General features: G+C 38.4%; 9 protein-coding genes across 9 annotated transcripts; 6 read left to right on the top strand and 3 right to left on the bottom strand. All coding sequences in view use genetic code 12, as the record gives it.

Moving 5' to 3' along the window:
* Nucleotides 1-68: 68 nt before the first annotated feature.
* CORT_0D05970 (hypothetical protein) lies at nucleotides 69-1,979 on the top strand (the record flags this gene model as incomplete). The annotated part of the gene is made up of 1 exon (XM_003869521.1): nucleotides 69-1,979. One exon carries the CDS (start codon nucleotides 69-71, stop codon nucleotides 1,977-1,979), a length of 1,911 nt encoding a protein of 636 aa, XP_003869570.1.
* Nucleotides 1,980-2,157: 178 nt separating this feature from the next.
* On the top strand, nucleotides 2,158-2,721 carry CORT_0D05960 (Mim1 protein; the record flags this gene model as incomplete). Its single annotated transcript, XM_003869520.1, has 1 exon — nucleotides 2,158-2,721. The coding sequence occupies one exon, from the start codon at nucleotides 2,158-2,160 to the stop codon at nucleotides 2,719-2,721; it is 564 nt and encodes a 187-aa protein (XP_003869569.1).
* A 204-nt stretch (nucleotides 2,722-2,925) lies between these two features.
* CORT_0D05950 (Fum11 fumarate hydratase) lies at nucleotides 2,926-4,407 on the top strand (the record flags this gene model as incomplete). Its single annotated transcript, XM_003869519.1, has 1 exon — nucleotides 2,926-4,407. The coding sequence occupies one exon, from the start codon at nucleotides 2,926-2,928 to the stop codon at nucleotides 4,405-4,407; it is 1,482 nt and encodes a 493-aa protein (XP_003869568.1).
* Nucleotides 4,408-4,936: 529 nt separating this feature from the next.
* Nucleotides 4,937-5,794, top strand: CORT_0D05940 (hypothetical protein; the record flags this gene model as incomplete). Its single annotated transcript, XM_003869518.1, has 1 exon — nucleotides 4,937-5,794. One exon carries the CDS (start codon nucleotides 4,937-4,939, stop codon nucleotides 5,792-5,794), a length of 858 nt encoding a protein of 285 aa, XP_003869567.1.
* A 630-nt stretch (nucleotides 5,795-6,424) lies between these two features.
* CORT_0D05930 (Ydl063c protein) lies at nucleotides 6,425-8,263 on the bottom strand (the record flags this gene model as incomplete). Its single annotated transcript, XM_003869517.1, has 1 exon — nucleotides 6,425-8,263. The coding sequence occupies one exon, from the start codon at nucleotides 8,261-8,263 to the stop codon at nucleotides 6,425-6,427; it is 1,839 nt and encodes a 612-aa protein (XP_003869566.1).
* Nucleotides 8,264-8,685: 422 nt separating this feature from the next.
* On the bottom strand, nucleotides 8,686-9,507 carry CORT_0D05920 (hypothetical protein; the record flags this gene model as incomplete). Its single annotated transcript, XM_003869516.1, has 1 exon — nucleotides 8,686-9,507. One exon carries the CDS (start codon nucleotides 9,505-9,507, stop codon nucleotides 8,686-8,688), a length of 822 nt encoding a protein of 273 aa, XP_003869565.1.
* Nucleotides 9,508-10,853: 1,346 nt separating this feature from the next.
* Nucleotides 10,854-12,635, top strand: CORT_0D05910 (Ptc5 protein phosphatase; the record flags this gene model as incomplete). Its single annotated transcript, XM_003869515.1, has 1 exon — nucleotides 10,854-12,635. One exon carries the CDS (start codon nucleotides 10,854-10,856, stop codon nucleotides 12,633-12,635), a length of 1,782 nt encoding a protein of 593 aa, XP_003869564.1.
* Nucleotides 12,636-13,053: 418 nt separating this feature from the next.
* Nucleotides 13,054-14,172, top strand: CORT_0D05900 (Pex19 protein; the record flags this gene model as incomplete). Its single annotated transcript, XM_003869514.1, has 1 exon — nucleotides 13,054-14,172. One exon carries the CDS (start codon nucleotides 13,054-13,056, stop codon nucleotides 14,170-14,172), a length of 1,119 nt encoding a protein of 372 aa, XP_003869563.1.
* Nucleotides 14,173-14,203: 31 nt separating this feature from the next.
* CORT_0D05890 (Afg2 protein) lies at nucleotides 14,204-16,474 on the bottom strand (the record flags this gene model as incomplete). Its single annotated transcript, XM_003869513.1, has 1 exon — nucleotides 14,204-16,474. The coding sequence occupies one exon, from the start codon at nucleotides 16,472-16,474 to the stop codon at nucleotides 14,204-14,206; it is 2,271 nt and encodes a 756-aa protein (XP_003869562.1).
* Between the last annotated feature and the right edge of the window lie 42 nt (nucleotides 16,475-16,516).

Genomic DNA, 16,516 nt, shown 5'->3' with positions numbered 1-16,516 from the left:
CGCTCAGACTCAATCATATTTCTTTCACACCTTCTGACTTAGTATACAGTATCAGTCTACCGTTAATAATGACGTCGGTGATACCTCGATCATCACATGCTTCAATTGTTACAGGATCGACCTTAGACCCATTCAATCAAGACAATCACCATAGATACTCAGCTAGCATAGGGACCTCATATGGCCACAGTCGAAACCATTCCAGAGCAGTCTCTCAATCAAATCCATTTGAAGTTATTTACTCCAGTCAAGATTTAACATTTGATACATCAACAGCACAGCCAAATTTGATGGTTCCAAGACAAGTACCATCGGCTCGAAATTTCCGCCAGCATTCACCATGGCATAGTCAATCCAACTATGACCTAATAGCAGAAAATATTGAAACTGGAAGAAGTCCGGTAAGTGAGATTGCGAACAATAGTAGCAGCAGCAACAATAACACTCATCCTGTGGTCACAGTTGTGGGATCACCCGCTTTGAATAGATCAGGATCAACTATTTCGCGGCTGGCTACATTGAGAAACAGAAATAGAATAAAGCAGAGAAATAAAACAATCAAGAGAAAGGTTCTACTTAAGGACGGGCTAGAATCTAAACCAAAGGACGAAAAGCAGGAACAGAAAGTAGGAAAAACTTCATGGTTTGGCTGGCCTAAATTCACCTTTCCTGTTTTGCGAAAACGATCATTAAAGTATCGATCTGCACATAATGGACAAACACCAAACTTTGCCACCAGACATGAGTTTTTAAATTTTTTACAAATGAGCAATTATAACCAAGTAGTGGGATCTTCTTTGCCATATAGAATGAAAATGTGGAATTACACGCAACCATTGCATCCTCATCCATTACTACATTGGCATGTGGAAGAATTTGGGAAAAAGGATTATGTTGCTAAATCTATCAATTTGCACTCATGGACAAACTCGGTGAGCGTTATTGATGTTTTGTATCAGAATTACAAAACTAGAGCATTTGAAGTGGCAAAGAGGAAACACTCTAGGAACCGAAGTGGGGTAGACTACATGAAAGTCCCTCCTCCCTTTCAGAAATTATATCCCCAAGATGCCATACTTCTATGCAAGAGAGAGGTTCATCAAATAAACACCAAGTTGTTAGTTGAAGTATTGTTACGAAGAACAGTGGCCGCAAAAATGGAGTACAGATTGAAACAACATGGGGTTGACCTTGGAACTGCCAACCATAGCTCATCTCTGTCGTTCTCATCATCATCTTCATCACTATCTCATTCAGATAACAATCAGCCATCTCAACGTGGTAACCAGGGAGGGGAAAATTCTAAGCAATGCTCTAGTTCACCAGGTTCAAGGACCTACCACAATGACAATTTGATATTACAAAATGAAACCATTTTTAAGGATATAATTTCAGGCTCAAGTGATCAGTCACCAAAGGATGGAAGTGGAAAAATCTATTTCCAATCGCAATCAAACTCCAACGTTTCCAGCAACCGTCTATTCTTCACCAACCCATTCACATTAGATCCCAAGACAAACAGTCTTGCTAAGGGTGGTCTCAACGAACCACGACAAAAACCTATGTATCAATTAACACCACAACAACATAGATCGCACTCAACTTTAAGTTCTGAAGACAAGACATTTGAATCATCTTCCTCAAATGAATACGAAAATAGCTCACCCCGCGTGCAAGGAATAGATTCGTTTAGAGACTCATTTTCGACCCTGTCGAGAGACAAAGTGAGGAAGTCAGAAAGTACTACTAACACATCAATCTTGCATTATTTGGATCACTTGTCACTGGAAGTTGGTTCAGTTTTGGAAGAGCTTGATCCGGAGCATGATGGTATTAGCACTAAAGTTGAGAAAAAAGATGTCTTGCCAACTTCTACATCAACCACGAAGTTGGGATCTCGACGCACGGTACCGAAAAACATTGTTGAGCCAGCCGGTATCATTGAGAAATTAAACGAGTATGATTTGCGCGTGATATGAGCATTATAGAGTTTTTGTAGGTAGATTTAATAGCATATGCCTTTTATTGATAGGCCCTCTCTCATTGTCGCAAATGTTTCCGACATAAATCGCGCGAAATTAAAACAGCACCGATATAGCAAGAGAAATGATCACTCGTACTCATTCTCCACCCCACTAAACTCCACTGATAATCAACATGTCTAGTTCATTCGCGCAACATCGTCAGACATCTGGCAACACCAATAGGAATCAGCAAGCACCAAGTGCGAGTATACCGCGGAATTCGGAAGAAGTAGGCAATGATACCCAAACTATTTTCAGACCCGAGAATTTCAATGCCATTGAAGAAGTAGTAATAGGAGAAATTGTTGCTGATGCATTAAGTGAAGGCATTAACCACGATGCAACTGCATATCCCATAAGACAGGGATCAGATGAGGCTGCGGAGAATGCTGACATAGCCGATATGGAAATGTATGTTGAAGAGAAAGAGATATTCGACGATAACGGTACCGTAGAGGATGACGAGGGGCGTTACTTGGAGCAAAGAAATCTCTCATTCTGGTCACATTTTGTTGGTATTGTTAGAAAGAGTGCGATCAATTTGGTTTTACCATTCATTAATGGTATGATGTTGGGATTTGGGGAGATTTTAGCCCACGAAATTGGGTTCCATTACCATTGGCATGGAGCAAAAGTTGAACCCCCTAGACGTCTAGCTCAAAGAAGATTAGAGGAGTCAGGGTCAAAATACTTGTAGCTTTGCACTGTATAGAGCTCAATCTAATTAACTGTAACTAGGAGGCTTACTGTAAATTGAGACCTCATCTGACATATTCGTAATTACACAGGTTGTGTCATTTGGATCCTGCCTATGTCCTAAACCGGAGATAATAGGGATAACTGTAATTCCAGTAGGAACGTGGCATGTTTTGCGGCATTGTCCTAAAGAAAAAACTCCGAGATGGGAGCCGCTAATAAAAAGCCCTTAAACTGCTCACCTTTTTATTCTTTACACCAACCCCTTCATCCATTGACTCAATCCAACATGTCGAACAAACGTATTGAAACAGATGCTTTTGGAGAAATTGAAGTCCCAGCTGATAAGTACTGGGGTGCTCAAACTCAACGATCATTAACCAATTTTGAGATTGGTGATATCAAAATGCCATTTCCTATTATTAAGGCATTTGGTATTCAAAAAAAAGCTGCAGCAATCGTCAATGAACAATTAGGCTTATTAGATCCAAAGAAATCCAAAGCAGTTCAAAAAGCTGCAGATGAAGTGATTGCTGGTAAATTGAATGATAATTTCCCCTTGGTGATTTTTCAAACTGGTTCAGGTACTCAATCTAATATGAATGCAAACGAAGTGATCTCTAATAGAGCCAATGAAATTTTGGGTGGTGACAAGGGGACCAAGAAACCAGTTCATCCAAATGATGATTGTAATATGTCGCAATCCTCCAATGATACGTTTCCCACTGTTGCTTACATTGCTGCGGTTATTCACATTGAAGAACATTTGATACCCAATTTGGTTGATTTAAAAGACGCATTTCAAAAAAAAGTTGATGAGTTCAAGGATATAATTAAAATCGGAAGAACACATTTGCAAGATGCAGTGCCATTGACATTGGGTCAGGAATTTTCAGGTTATGTACAACAATTGGAATTTGGTATAGAAAGAGTTAAGCAAACTGTACCAAGATTGTCATATTTGGCCCAAGGTGGTACTGCTGTGGGAACCGGATTGAATACTGTTCGTGGATTTGATGTCAAGATTGCTGAAGAAATTTCCAAACTCACCAGTTTCCAATTCAAAACTGCACCCAACAAGTTTGAGGCATTGGCAGCACACGACGCTTGCGTTGAAGCTTCTGGAGCTTTAAACACTTTAGCCACGTCGTTATACAAAATTGCCAATGACATTAGATACTTGGGTTCGGGACCTAGATGTGGGTACGGAGAATTAGCACTTCCTGAAAATGAACCTGGCTCATCCATTATGCCGGGAAAAGTGAATCCTACTCAGTGTGAAGCAATGACCATGGTTTGTGCTCAAGTCATGGGAAACAACACCGCAATCACTTTTGCTGGAGCATCGGGTCAATTTGAATTGAATGTGTTTAAACCTGTAATTGCCTACAATTTATTAAACTCAATAAGAATATTGGGAGATGCCTCAAGATCATTTAGAATCCACTGTGTTGAAGGAATCGTGGCAATCAAGGAGAAGATTGACAAGTTCTTACATGAGTCTTTGATGTTGGTTACTGCTTTGAACCCCAAAATTGGTTACGATAATGCTTCAAAAGTTGCAAAGAATGCACACAAAAAGGGAATTACTTTAAAAGAGTCGTGTTTGGAGTTGAAGATGTTGACCTCCGAGGAATTTGACCAGTGGGTCAGACCAGAGGACATGATTGGTCCAAAGGACATTTAGTGTTTGATAAGTACATGAAATATGTTATTTTAGGATTATAAATAGTCTATGTTTTCAACTCTAGATATCGTAACATTTAAAGTCACTTTTAGTTTCTGCTTGTGTTATCTCCTGTTGATTTACCGCTCCTTAAAGTTTATACGCATGTAAAATTAATGTGTGTGCTCAATTCTATGTATTACATCATATACCACTTTATTGTCTTTATTGATGCGACTGTTGTGTTGTTCCGTTGTTTTGTTTAGTTCTTCCGAAGATACACAGTAGAATTACACAAAACTAGGATATACTACAACAGAAAAAGAAACGACAAACTGTTTGAAGGTCTCATCTTCTTATAGCATAACACAAAGCGACAGGAGGTGAAATATGGAGTTTCACCGAAGTAAGTTTATGTGTGATCCATTTAAGGAGTGATGCCTATCCACCAAAGAAACTAAAAGATATATAAATGTCTTGATTTCTCCTTTCCAATTCATTTACCACTTTCTCTTCTTCACAACACTATCAATCAATCAAATATTCAATAATGACTGTTTCACCATATCAATCACTAATCAAGCCAGATACTGATACCAACAGAGAGGTTCCAACCAAACCATTCAACTTGTCAAAAAACATAACAGAGAGGTTTTCATTAAAGGGAAAAGTCACTGTGATTACCGGTGGTGCAGGCGCTATTGGCTCTTCAATTGCTGAAGGTTATGCCCAAGCCGGTGGTGACGTTGTCATTTTAGATCATGCTCACAGTGATAACGGTTTAAGCAAGAGATTGGCTACTGTCTATGGGATCAAATCTCAATTTTACCAAATCGATGTCACCAGTGCCGAACAAGTGAAGGAAGTTGTTGCCAAGATTGAAGAGCAATTTGGAACAATTGATGTTTTTGTGGCTAATGCTGGTATTGCGTGGTACACTGGATCCATTCTTAATGAGGACTCTACTCCAGAAAACTGGAGAAAAGTATTTGATGTCAATGTCAATGGTGTCTTTTACTGTGCCAAATATGCTGGACAAATTTTTAAAAAGAAAGGTTCTGGATCATTCATCATCACTGCCTCGATGTCAGCTCACATCAACAATGTTCCAAACTATCAAACTGCTTACAACTCAGCAAAGGCTGCCGTCATGCACATGGCTAAAGGTTTAGCTGTTGAATTTGCAGGATTTGCTAGAGTTAACTCAGTTAGTCCTGGTTACACAAACACATTGTTATCTGCCCCAATACCGACTGAACAAAGAGCTAAATGGTGGGGTCTTACGCCAATGGGCAGAGAAGCTGAAACTGATGAATTAGTTGGTGCTTATTTGTACTTGGCTAGTGATGCATCTAGTTTCACCAACGGTTCTGATATCAGAGTCGATGGTGGTTATTGCTGTGTATAATTGCATTTATATAATGAAGTAGGGGTTAAGGTAATTTTATTTAATTCTGGGAATTGTAAATATTGAACTTGTCAGCCGTCATTATAAGTCAAGAATGAAATCTCATTTCATCGTGATTTCTTAAGGACAACGATTCAATTTATGCCCATTAGATACAACTACTATGAGATGTTACCGACTATGTATATGAACGAATTTCTTTCTCTTTGATGGCTCATTTGATATTGAGTAAACTACTAGAATTCAATTAAAGTAAACTTACTTCTGTCTAAGCTAATAATATCAAACTACTTTTTATACTCATGATTTCCTCAATGACGACTCCGTTGAGTGATTCCTTCTTTTGAAATAGGTATTCAAGTGTATACAGTACAGTGTATTGTGGTGTAAAGCTTTTACAACCACTTTGGTCAAGAAATGGCGACGGTGCTATTCTGAATCTTACGAGTACAAGGCTATACATTATTGCCTTTATAGGGGCATCTACACAAACTCCACGATGAAAAACTACAGTAGCTACGCAATTACGGTGTTTGCAGACACCAGCTTCCTACAAGATAATAAAACGCTTTCGGGGTTTTTTACCACAAATTACAATTGGCTAAATATTACATTGTTATTAGTCCTTCTTTATGCCCTTTCGCTAGCTTTATACTTTATAAACCTATCCAAATTAATCCAAGTCTCTTCCATCTTCACTTTGATTTGTGGTTGCTTACCCTTGTCAATTTTCTTGTATATTTCTTTGATTTTAGGCTCAAGACCCTTCAAAATAGTCAAGTAATCGTGTTGTACAAATATTGGGTAATCATAATCAAATTCTTTATCTCCGAATATGTCATAGATTGCATTTAGTGACTCAATGATGACTTCCAAGTTTCTAGCATGTTGAGGTTCGTTGCAAGCAGCTTTGATTGAGTTGATCAAAAATTGGGAAATCAGATAGGTAATTTCAGTATTGTTAATTATTGGTGCAATAGAACCCAATACACCAATAACATTCAAAAAAGCACCAGCATTCTCGTCGGTCGGTTGTGCTTGCTGAAGTTTTGTTATGAAGTCATGAGGTATTTTTCTAACAAGTTCTGGTCCTAAGCTCTTTACAATGGCCCAAAGGATACCCAAACTTTCCAACTGCAACTTTTCGTCATCCATATTTTGTATAATATCCCACAACTGTAATGCTTTCTCATACCAAGCAACAGGAAGATGTCCACAACTCAATATAAGCCAGCAGAAGTTATTGATTGCCCCAGTTATTTGTTCTCCCAATTGCAACATATTTCCCTTCAATTCAAACTTGAGAAGCTCAATCAACATTGGTTCTATTTTTTCAAGCAACAAACTCTCCAAATCCAGTGATAAATTGATAGGCTCCTCTGGGTTCTCCTCACTAACCGACAAGTATTCAAGCACCGAAGTGATGATACTCAAACCAACTTCAATGGTTGATAAGTCTCTTTTGGTTTCGGTCTTAGTATCATTACTCGATGATAAGTCTTTCTCTAAAGTGTTTGCATCTTTCTTTATCGGTTCATTTGCATTGTTGGGATGTGCAATAGACTCAATGCGTTCCAGGAGCTTCTGCAAGTCAATACAGGTCTCAATGTTGAATATATTATGCAATATGCTTCCCAATACCTGCTGTTTATTAGCATGAATTGATTCCAATACCTCATAATTATTGAACTTGATTCCCTCGACATAAACTTTGGCTAAGCTGCTAGTTGACTCATTAACATATGGGATTAATTTCTCCCAATGAGTAAATCTTTCCAACTTCTCAACAAACTCAACGGACTCGGTAGAAAACTCGTAAATAAATTCCAACAATGCGTCAAACAATTTGTTAGTAACCTTCAAACCACCATTTATATGACCATCGATCACTCTCAAAACAAAATCAAGAATAGGGTTAATTTTGTTGAACACAGAATCATACATTGATTCATCTCCACTTGCAAGAACCACTATTAAACTCAATATATTCTCAGTAAAGTCATATAGTAGTTGTAATTTGGATTTATCCTTTTCAACATTACCCTTTTCCTGTAAGAACTTAAACGACTCATCAATCCTGTTTAGTGCACTCTCTATACTCGTCCATATACCTTGTCTCCACAAATATTTGGTAACATCGTACCCTTCTTCAATTCCCAAATTTCTCAATAGACCAAATGCTTCAACAATAATCTCATCGTTGGAGTCATTCAAACAAGTCTGCATTACAACAGCAATTACTTTCTCTTTGAGAAGTAAGTGTCTCATCCGCTCATCTTCAGAAAGAATAGTGATGGCACCTAAAGCCATCGACTTATCATTCGGTGTGGTGGAGTTAAGCTTATTTATAAGGGGTAAAATTTTCGAAGCCCTTGTTGACTCATCTTTTTTAAGATCTTGTTGAGACTTGGATCCAATTGGATTCAATCTGGCTTTTTGATTCTTTCTACCCTTTTTCAATTTCCCCATGATTAGATTTGGTGTTAATTGTAGTTTGCTCCTTTCAAAAGTCTATCAATTTTTTTTTGACTTCATCGGAACAGATGCGATGATGCGCGAGATGGAAAGGAGAATTTTGCAACCATTGAACTAGAGCAGAAGTCCATAGCGTGGTCACTGATCATTGATCACTGATCATTGACATCTACAATTATCCATTTTGAAGTGCAATAGATATTCTTTGGTTAAAGGAACTGAAAATTTATTTGAAGGAAAGAAAGCAACCGAAAGAACAAACCGCAGCAAAAGCAATAGCAAACAGCTTGCTATAATCCAAAAAGCCAGGAGTAACCTCCACACTGCTTCAAAAACAAACTACAACAAAAAAAGGGGGAGGGCTCAAAAACCGCACTTCATATAGCTCCTTTAGCTGCCCTCGCAACAACAAAAACTTAGTAGATCACCCTGATCACAACGAGCTCAACGCTTCTTGATTTGTATGTAATTGGTTTGTCATACAATTTCCAAACGGAAGAAGAAGCTTGTGAATCCCAAAAGGTGGTCTTTCCATTCAATGCCAATAAAGGATAACCTTTTTCATACTCTATTGAGAACCCACTGGTGTACAAAGAGTCAGGTTGGACAGGATTATCAAATTGAAATTGGTGATTAGCAACAATTGAACCAATTCTTCCATTCGAATCCTTCAAAACAGTATTTTTCAAAGTAAATACAGGTAACCATGACTGATAGCGAATAGTCAATGGTCTTGGGTAGTGGCTGGCACCAGTATCGTCACCATCGTCACCAGCATCGTATCCGCGCTTCCAACCTGGATGATCAGTAGGTTCAGAGCCATCTTCAGTAACTGGTTGGATAGTGAAAGTTTGACGATGGTCACCCCAATGCGGTTTAGAGGGTGGATTATATTTGATATGGTCAGATTCAAGTTGACCGTCAGCCTCTTGGAAAGTCAACCAGATTTGACCGTCAACCTTGACACCCAATGTAAATTTTTCAGGATAGTGAGGATTTGAGTGGTAGGGAACAATAGGAGTAATTGGTGCTGGTTGTGGGTGGTAATCATCATCATCTCCACCGCGCTTAACCAAACTTGATTGAGACATAGCTAATAACCCAAAAGTAGCAAGGATGGAGGAAAATTTCATGATGTTGATTAAGTTCAATTGTTGTTTGTATGATGATAAAAAATAGATGATAGAATTGAGGGAAAACGAGCCCGAATTTATACACCGTTGAGCCCCATTCAACATTCAGCCCTAATATCAAAATAGTAGTACCTTTTCGTTTAGTAAGATTTCTTCTCAAGCATCAACATAAAATTAGCGCCTCAGTTTATGACAATGCTAGCAAATATTAGCAACTAATCATTGATATTGCAAATTTCAACACCACCACAGCTATGGTCTATGAGAGTTATACTGTATTCAAAATGTAATGTCAACAATAAATGATCCTTCTTTAAATTTGTGAAACCATAACCTGGAAAAAGTATTGTTGCAACACCAGGGATTGAAATTTGTGGTTCTTATGATGCAATGTGTATAGTCAAATTGAAAATTGCAAAATTGCGCATGCCTAATCATATACAACTAATAATTGTCTCAAAATCACAATTCAAGACCTAAAATCCACGCAAATAAACCCCCAAAAGATGTATGTCTGACAAATATAGTTGAACTGTAACCTAGCCCAGAACTATAACACATTGCCAAGACAGATTTTTGCGATATGGCTCCAGTATTATCCAAAACCCAAGGACATTAAGCAATAGAACTGTGGTTAACTGTGAGCATATGGGCAATAATACCGAAGGTGTATACCTACTCTTCACATTTCGAAACCTCCCACCCCTTACTTTTAATAAGCATACTGTTAACAAATCCCACTACGTATATTCCAATTGACGTGATAAACAGTGGCTGCTACAACTTGATACAGGGTAAGCATACATGTGAAAGACATCAGACATGAATAACGGGAGTGAATATGAATTCTTGATAACTTTACAGGTAACTGTCCAATCCCTCTTTAAAGTTGTTCAAGTAATGAATTGAACATTAACCCCCTCTAAGATCCCTAACTGTTATTGAGAAATCAGATATTTATTTCCAATTGAATCTAAAATGTACCATATGAGAAGGTCCTTTCGAACTCAACACCCCTGCCATCACGCATTGCAACCTATTAGATCAATTACAACTTACTTCATTGTGAAATCTACTTAGAGCTACCGATTACAATTGGGGTGCATGTGCGTGTCCCAACCAAAAACAAAATAACAAGAAAAAAAAAGAAATGTTCAATTTTTGTATTGGAAGTCATAATCCACTCTTATTTAATTAAAGCCAAAGGGAAGATATAGTGGCCACTCCATTTTCCAAGGTCGTCAACTATAGTAAATCTATAATCACTTTTTTGGTAAAACACAATCCGTATACCACAATACTACAGATTCCGTTCAACACCGATTGAATCCAATTTGTGCTGATCAAAATAGTTGTCTAATCAACAACAACTCTCCCACTTTACCGATTGGGTTGCTCAAAATACTTACATATTCCAACACCACAATTAACCTCACAAAACAACTTCAATCATGTCATATATGTTATCAACTAGGCCAAAGTTCCTATATATCACCAATAAACAACTACAAACAATAAGCAAAAGACTTATATCTTCCACCTCCAAAACATCAATCAATTCCTCCAAATTACTAAATTTATCAAAGACATTTTTCAAATCACTTCCCAAGACTGAACAACAACAATACCAGAAGCAAGGTAAGAACGTTGCACTTGTGTCTGGCATCATAATAGTTGGGTCCTATATCGCTTTCAACCAATCAAATTATTATAATTTAGATACCTTGCCACTGCTGCCTCAATCTTCTCAAGCAACAACAAACCCCACAGTAGGCTCATTTGCAAAACCACCAAAATTGTTGGAGGATAAAAAGTTATTTTCAACTTCAACATCGTCAATGCATCAAGAGAATAGCATCAGTCACCAACAACATAAGGAAGGAATCTTCTTGTTGAATGATGAACAAGTTGATACAAAATTGCGTCAATTTGAGGAAAGCTACTATGTCAATCGTGGTAAAGGAGTAATGAGGTACGATATATGTCAATTGCCTTCGAACTCTCCTATTGAAGACGACAGAGCTGAGGAGATTATACAAGTGCCAATTTTGCAAGACAATAACATAAAGACCACAACTGATTGGCTTTTCTTTGGAGTTTTCGATGGACATGGTGGCTGGACTACTAGTTCAAAGTTGAGAGATGAATTGATCAATTATGTGATTAATGAATTGGGTACCATTTACAAACCTGTACAAGGAGAAGAAAATCTTAGATATGTACCAAATAGTGCCACTATTGACCAAGCTATAAAGAATGGATTCTTGAAATTAGATCATGAGATTGTCAACAAGAATATTGAAAAATTACTTACCGATGGAAACAAAGCCAAAGCTGCGGAATTGTTGATGCCTGCATTATCCGGCTCTTGTGCATTGTTGTCATTCTACGATACAAACTCCAAAATGCTTAAAGTTGCTGTAACTGGGGACTCAAGGGCAATCTTGGGTTCGTTCAGGAATAACCACTGGACCGCCAGACAGTTGAGTATCGATCAAACTGGCTCAAACCCAACTGAAGTTGCGAGAATCATTAGTGAACATCCAGATGAACCTAAGGTTATTCGTAATGGACGGGTGTTGGGTAGTTTAGAACCTACTAGAGCATTTGGTGATTGTCGATATAAACTCCCAGCTTCAATTCAAGAACGTATTTACAAGCAATTTTTTGGTAAAAGATTGCCCAACCATTTAACTTCACCTCCATATGTAACAGCTGAACCTGTTATAACAACCACGAAAATTAATCCAGATAACAATGATTTCTTAGTCATGGCAAGTGATGGACTTTACGAGATGTTGACAAATGAAGAAATTGTTGGACTAGTCGTTAAATGGATGGAAAGAGAAAAGATGGTGAAACCACAAAAGTCGTTTTGGAACTTTTTTGGCAAAGTTGGTGAAAACAAGCTACCTGAAGTGGAAGACATCACAATGGACAAGGCAAGTAAAAAGCCAATTAGAAAATCAACCGGTGGGGGTAGTTTCTTATTACAAGATAACAATGTTTCAACCCATTTAATCCGTAATGCATTGTCCAATGGGGGATCCAAAGAACAAACGTCGATGATTATATCGATACCCAATCCTGTATCTAGAAGATATCGTGATGATTTAACGGTCACGGTTGTATTTTTCGGTAACAACCTAAATGAGGCAAATGAAAATGGTACATTGGAGATCAATTCAAGTGCAACAGCTGGCGGGGTCGATGCATCAAAGCCAAAACTATAGAGGGAGAGGAACAACATGCAAAGTGTATATTTATTTTATTTGATAGAAGTATAGGTGATTGAGTTATGTCCCATTTTCTGTTTATATATATATATATATATATCTTGACTTTTTAAGAGTAGTTTAACCGAGTATAAATGTATATGGTACGCACACTACCTGATCCTTTAGTCTTGTGAATTAATACTTAAAGATCTCTCGTATTATAGTACGCTACCTATTTACATTCTCACCCCTCCTTTCTCCCCCACATATGATGAAGAGGGAAAAAATTGTTTAAATTAAACAGTTCATTTTCTCGGTGTGAAAAATAACAATAGTATATCCCATTGATTAAATCAATTACTACACACAGAGAGAGCACTTTAATCACCTTCTCGCTCTCCTACACTCCTCACATATATACCTGTTCTACTCCATGTCAGAGGAAATCAAAAACCAAGGCGATTTAGCATCAACTACTGTACAAAATGCCAGTAATTCCGCTGGTGCCACTACTGGTACTGCTGATGCCGCTGCTGCTGCCGCTGCTGCTGCCGCTACTGCTACTGCTACTACAACTCTGACTAAAGATCATACCAAAAATATTGATGAAGGTTCCGCTGTCAAGACTCAAGACAGATCAGACGAAAAAACCAAAGCTTCTTCTGGTGGAGATGATGTTGATGATTTAGATGACTTGTTGGATGACTTTGCTGACGATGTCCTCAGCAAACCGCCAGGATCTACTCTTGATAATCAATCACAAACTGGCTCTATTACTAAAAAGGAAGGCAAAGGTGCCTCCTCCTCGACTGACCCAGTCAATGAAGATTTTCAAAACTCTGTTGCCGAGTTGATCAAGGATATGAAAATTGAAGATCCAGAAACCCAAAAACAATTTGAAACTTTGGTCCAACAGTTTGAAACAAATCATAGATCAGAAGCTGAATCCGGTGCACAACAAACGGCCAACTTTGATTTCGTCATGAAGGAAACTATGGAGAGGTTGCGTAAATCAGGCGAAGATATTGATTCTAAGATTAAAAATGATTCTTCAGGTACCAACCCTGAAGACATATTGACTCAATTACTTGCAGGAATGAATGAAAGCGGATTAGGTGGTGGAGATATGGATATGAGTAAATTGTTGATAGATATGTTGGAACAATTGAGTTCTAAAGAGGTATTGTATGAACCAATTAAAGATTTAAACAACAAATTCCCACAATATTTAGAAGACAACAAGGATAAATTGGATCAAGAACAATACGCAAACTATACCAAACAGTATGACATAACTAATGACATCTTGAAAGTATTTGAAAGTGACAGTTATAACGACTCAAACAAAGCACAACGAGATCAAATTAATGCTATGTTGGAAAGTTTACAGGAGTTGGGTCAACCTCCAACAGAATTGGTAGGTGACACTGGGGATTTCTTACCTGGTTTTGGTGGAGCTGGTAAAGATGGTCTTGATGGTCTTGACTTCGACGGTAAAGATTTGCCACCAGATTTAGAAAAGAATTTACAAGAAGGGTGTCAACAACAATGATGCACCTTTACTCGGTATATGCAATATCTATTTAATTTCCAATATTTAGTCCCGTTCTATTAGCAAAATCCTTGTAATATTGTAACATGTCATCAGTAATACCATGAGATATTCCTTGTAAAGCATGTTCGAAATGTCTAGTTTCAACACGCTGTGCGTCACGATCTTCCATGATAGCATTTAAACCAGCTTCTTGACACAATAATGTGACTTCAGCACCCGAACAACCGTCAGTAAGTTTTGCATATTTTGTCAAATCCACTTCAACCAAATCAAACTTGCGACAGCATTTGGTTAAGATCTGCAATCTTGCGTCATAATCAGGTGGAGCAACATATATATGACGATCTAACCGACCAGGTCTAAGCAAAGCTGAATCTATCTCTGTTGGTTTATTAGTGGCACCAATGATAACGACTCCCTTCAACTCTTCCACTCCATCAATCTCATTCAACAATGAGGTCAAGACATTTTTTGAAGCACTTGTACCTCCACTATCACCATCACGATCACTGGCAAGAGCATCAATTTCATCCAAAAATATGATTGATGGAGCTGCAGCTCGGGCTTTTCTGAAAATTTCACGAATCGTTCGCTCACTCTCACCAACATATTTGTTGAAAACCTCTGGTCCCTTGATTGCTAAAAAGTTGAGACCGGATTCAGTTGCAAGTGCTTTTGCAGTAAGTGTTTTGGAACAACCTGGTGGCCCATATAATAGAACACCCTTTGGAGCATTGACTCCTAATTTTGCAAAGGAAGCCGACGCTTCCAAAGGCAATTGAACAACTTCAACAAGTTTCTTCTTTAGCTCCTCCTGTCCACCAATATCGGACCAATATACTTTCGGCATTTCTAAAAAAATCTCCCTCATAGCCGATGGTCTTATTTCACCCAAAGCTTCAAGCAAGTCATCTAGAGTTACTTTGATCTTCTCCTGTGGTGTGCCACTAGCCAAGCCTCTATTAATAGCTTTCATCACTGCCTCTCTACACAATGCAGTCAAGTCAGCACCAACGTATCCATGAGTCTTTGTCGCCACCAAAGCTATATCCTCCGCGCTCAATTCGTATTTGTTCTTGTTCATTTTATCAAATTGCTTTTGTAAAATATCTTGCCTTGCTTCAACATCAGGAATACCAATTTCAATCTCTTGATCAAATCTACCAGGTCTGCGTAACGCAATATCTATCGCATTTGGCCGATTAGTGGCCCCAACGACAACTATTCTGCCACTATTATCCATTCCATCCATCATTGTTAACAAGGTCGCAACTACACGGCTCTCTGTTTCTCCTGAATCATCTGAATTACGTGATGGAACAAGTGAGTCAATTTCATCCATAAAGATGATGGAGGGTTGGAATTGTGCTGCCTCTTCGAATATTTCTCGAATTGCATTTTCAGTTTCTCCCAAATATTTGGACACAATGGATGGACCATTAATGGTTAAGATATGCGCGTTGGTTTCATTGGCTGCGCATCGAAGGAGCATTGTCTTTCCTGTTCCTGGTGGGCCATAAAGCAAGATGCCTCTGGGTGGTGATATTCCAAAATCAGAAAACAAGGTAGGATTATGCAAAGGAAGTTGAATAGTTGACTTGAGTAGACCTGTTTGTTTTGCAAGTCCACCTACCTGGGAAAACGATGGAGGACGTGGTAGAAGGGGATATTTCGTGATTGAGGGCTCGGTTTCATCAGTACTCTCTATCGTAGCTTGCGATGTGTAGATGAAAGCGGGTGAAATAGTACGCAAAGACATTTCTTCATCCGAAAGTGACAATTGCTTCATTTTTGAATCTATACCACCGTGTATCTCAACGATTGTAAATCCACTGTCTCCATTCTCAACTTTTAATCCAGGGTAGATTAGCCCTATATCTTCCAACACGGATTTTGGATCCTTATCTCCATGAACAGTCACAGTCAGCGCATACGGAGGTTGGCCATTGTACTTAGATATGTTGACTCTGTCCCCTAAGAGTAGCCCACCAAGGTGCCTTAAGCTTTTGGATATAGTGATTATATTTCTCATCGGTATATCATCAGACAGTATAGCAACGGCTATTATACCAGGCTGGCCATTGACTTGACTGATATAAACGAAATCTTTCAATTTCAACTCCAACGCTTCAAAAATTTCCGGGCTTAAGTATACATTGGTGATGGTTTTGGGTTTGGCAGATGATGAGTGTGGCCTAACTATGAATGACTTGGGAATTTTTATTTTCTTTGCTGTTGCTTGAGGCGCAGGATCAGGTGTCGAAGCCAGTTTCTTTTTGGATGATGATTTGGAAGACATGATGTGAGTTGTGTGTGTAAGTGTATGGGATAGATGTCTTGA

The sequence above is a fragment of the Candida orthopsilosis genome (genome assembly GCF_000315875.1).
Source record: "Candida orthopsilosis Co 90-125, chromosome 4 draft sequence".
NCBI classification, from domain to species: Eukaryota; Fungi; Ascomycota; class Pichiomycetes; order Serinales; family Debaryomycetaceae; genus Lodderomyces; species Lodderomyces orthopsilosis.
The sequence above is the reverse complement of the archived record's forward strand: the minus strand, read 5'-3'. Positions and strand labels throughout refer to the sequence as shown.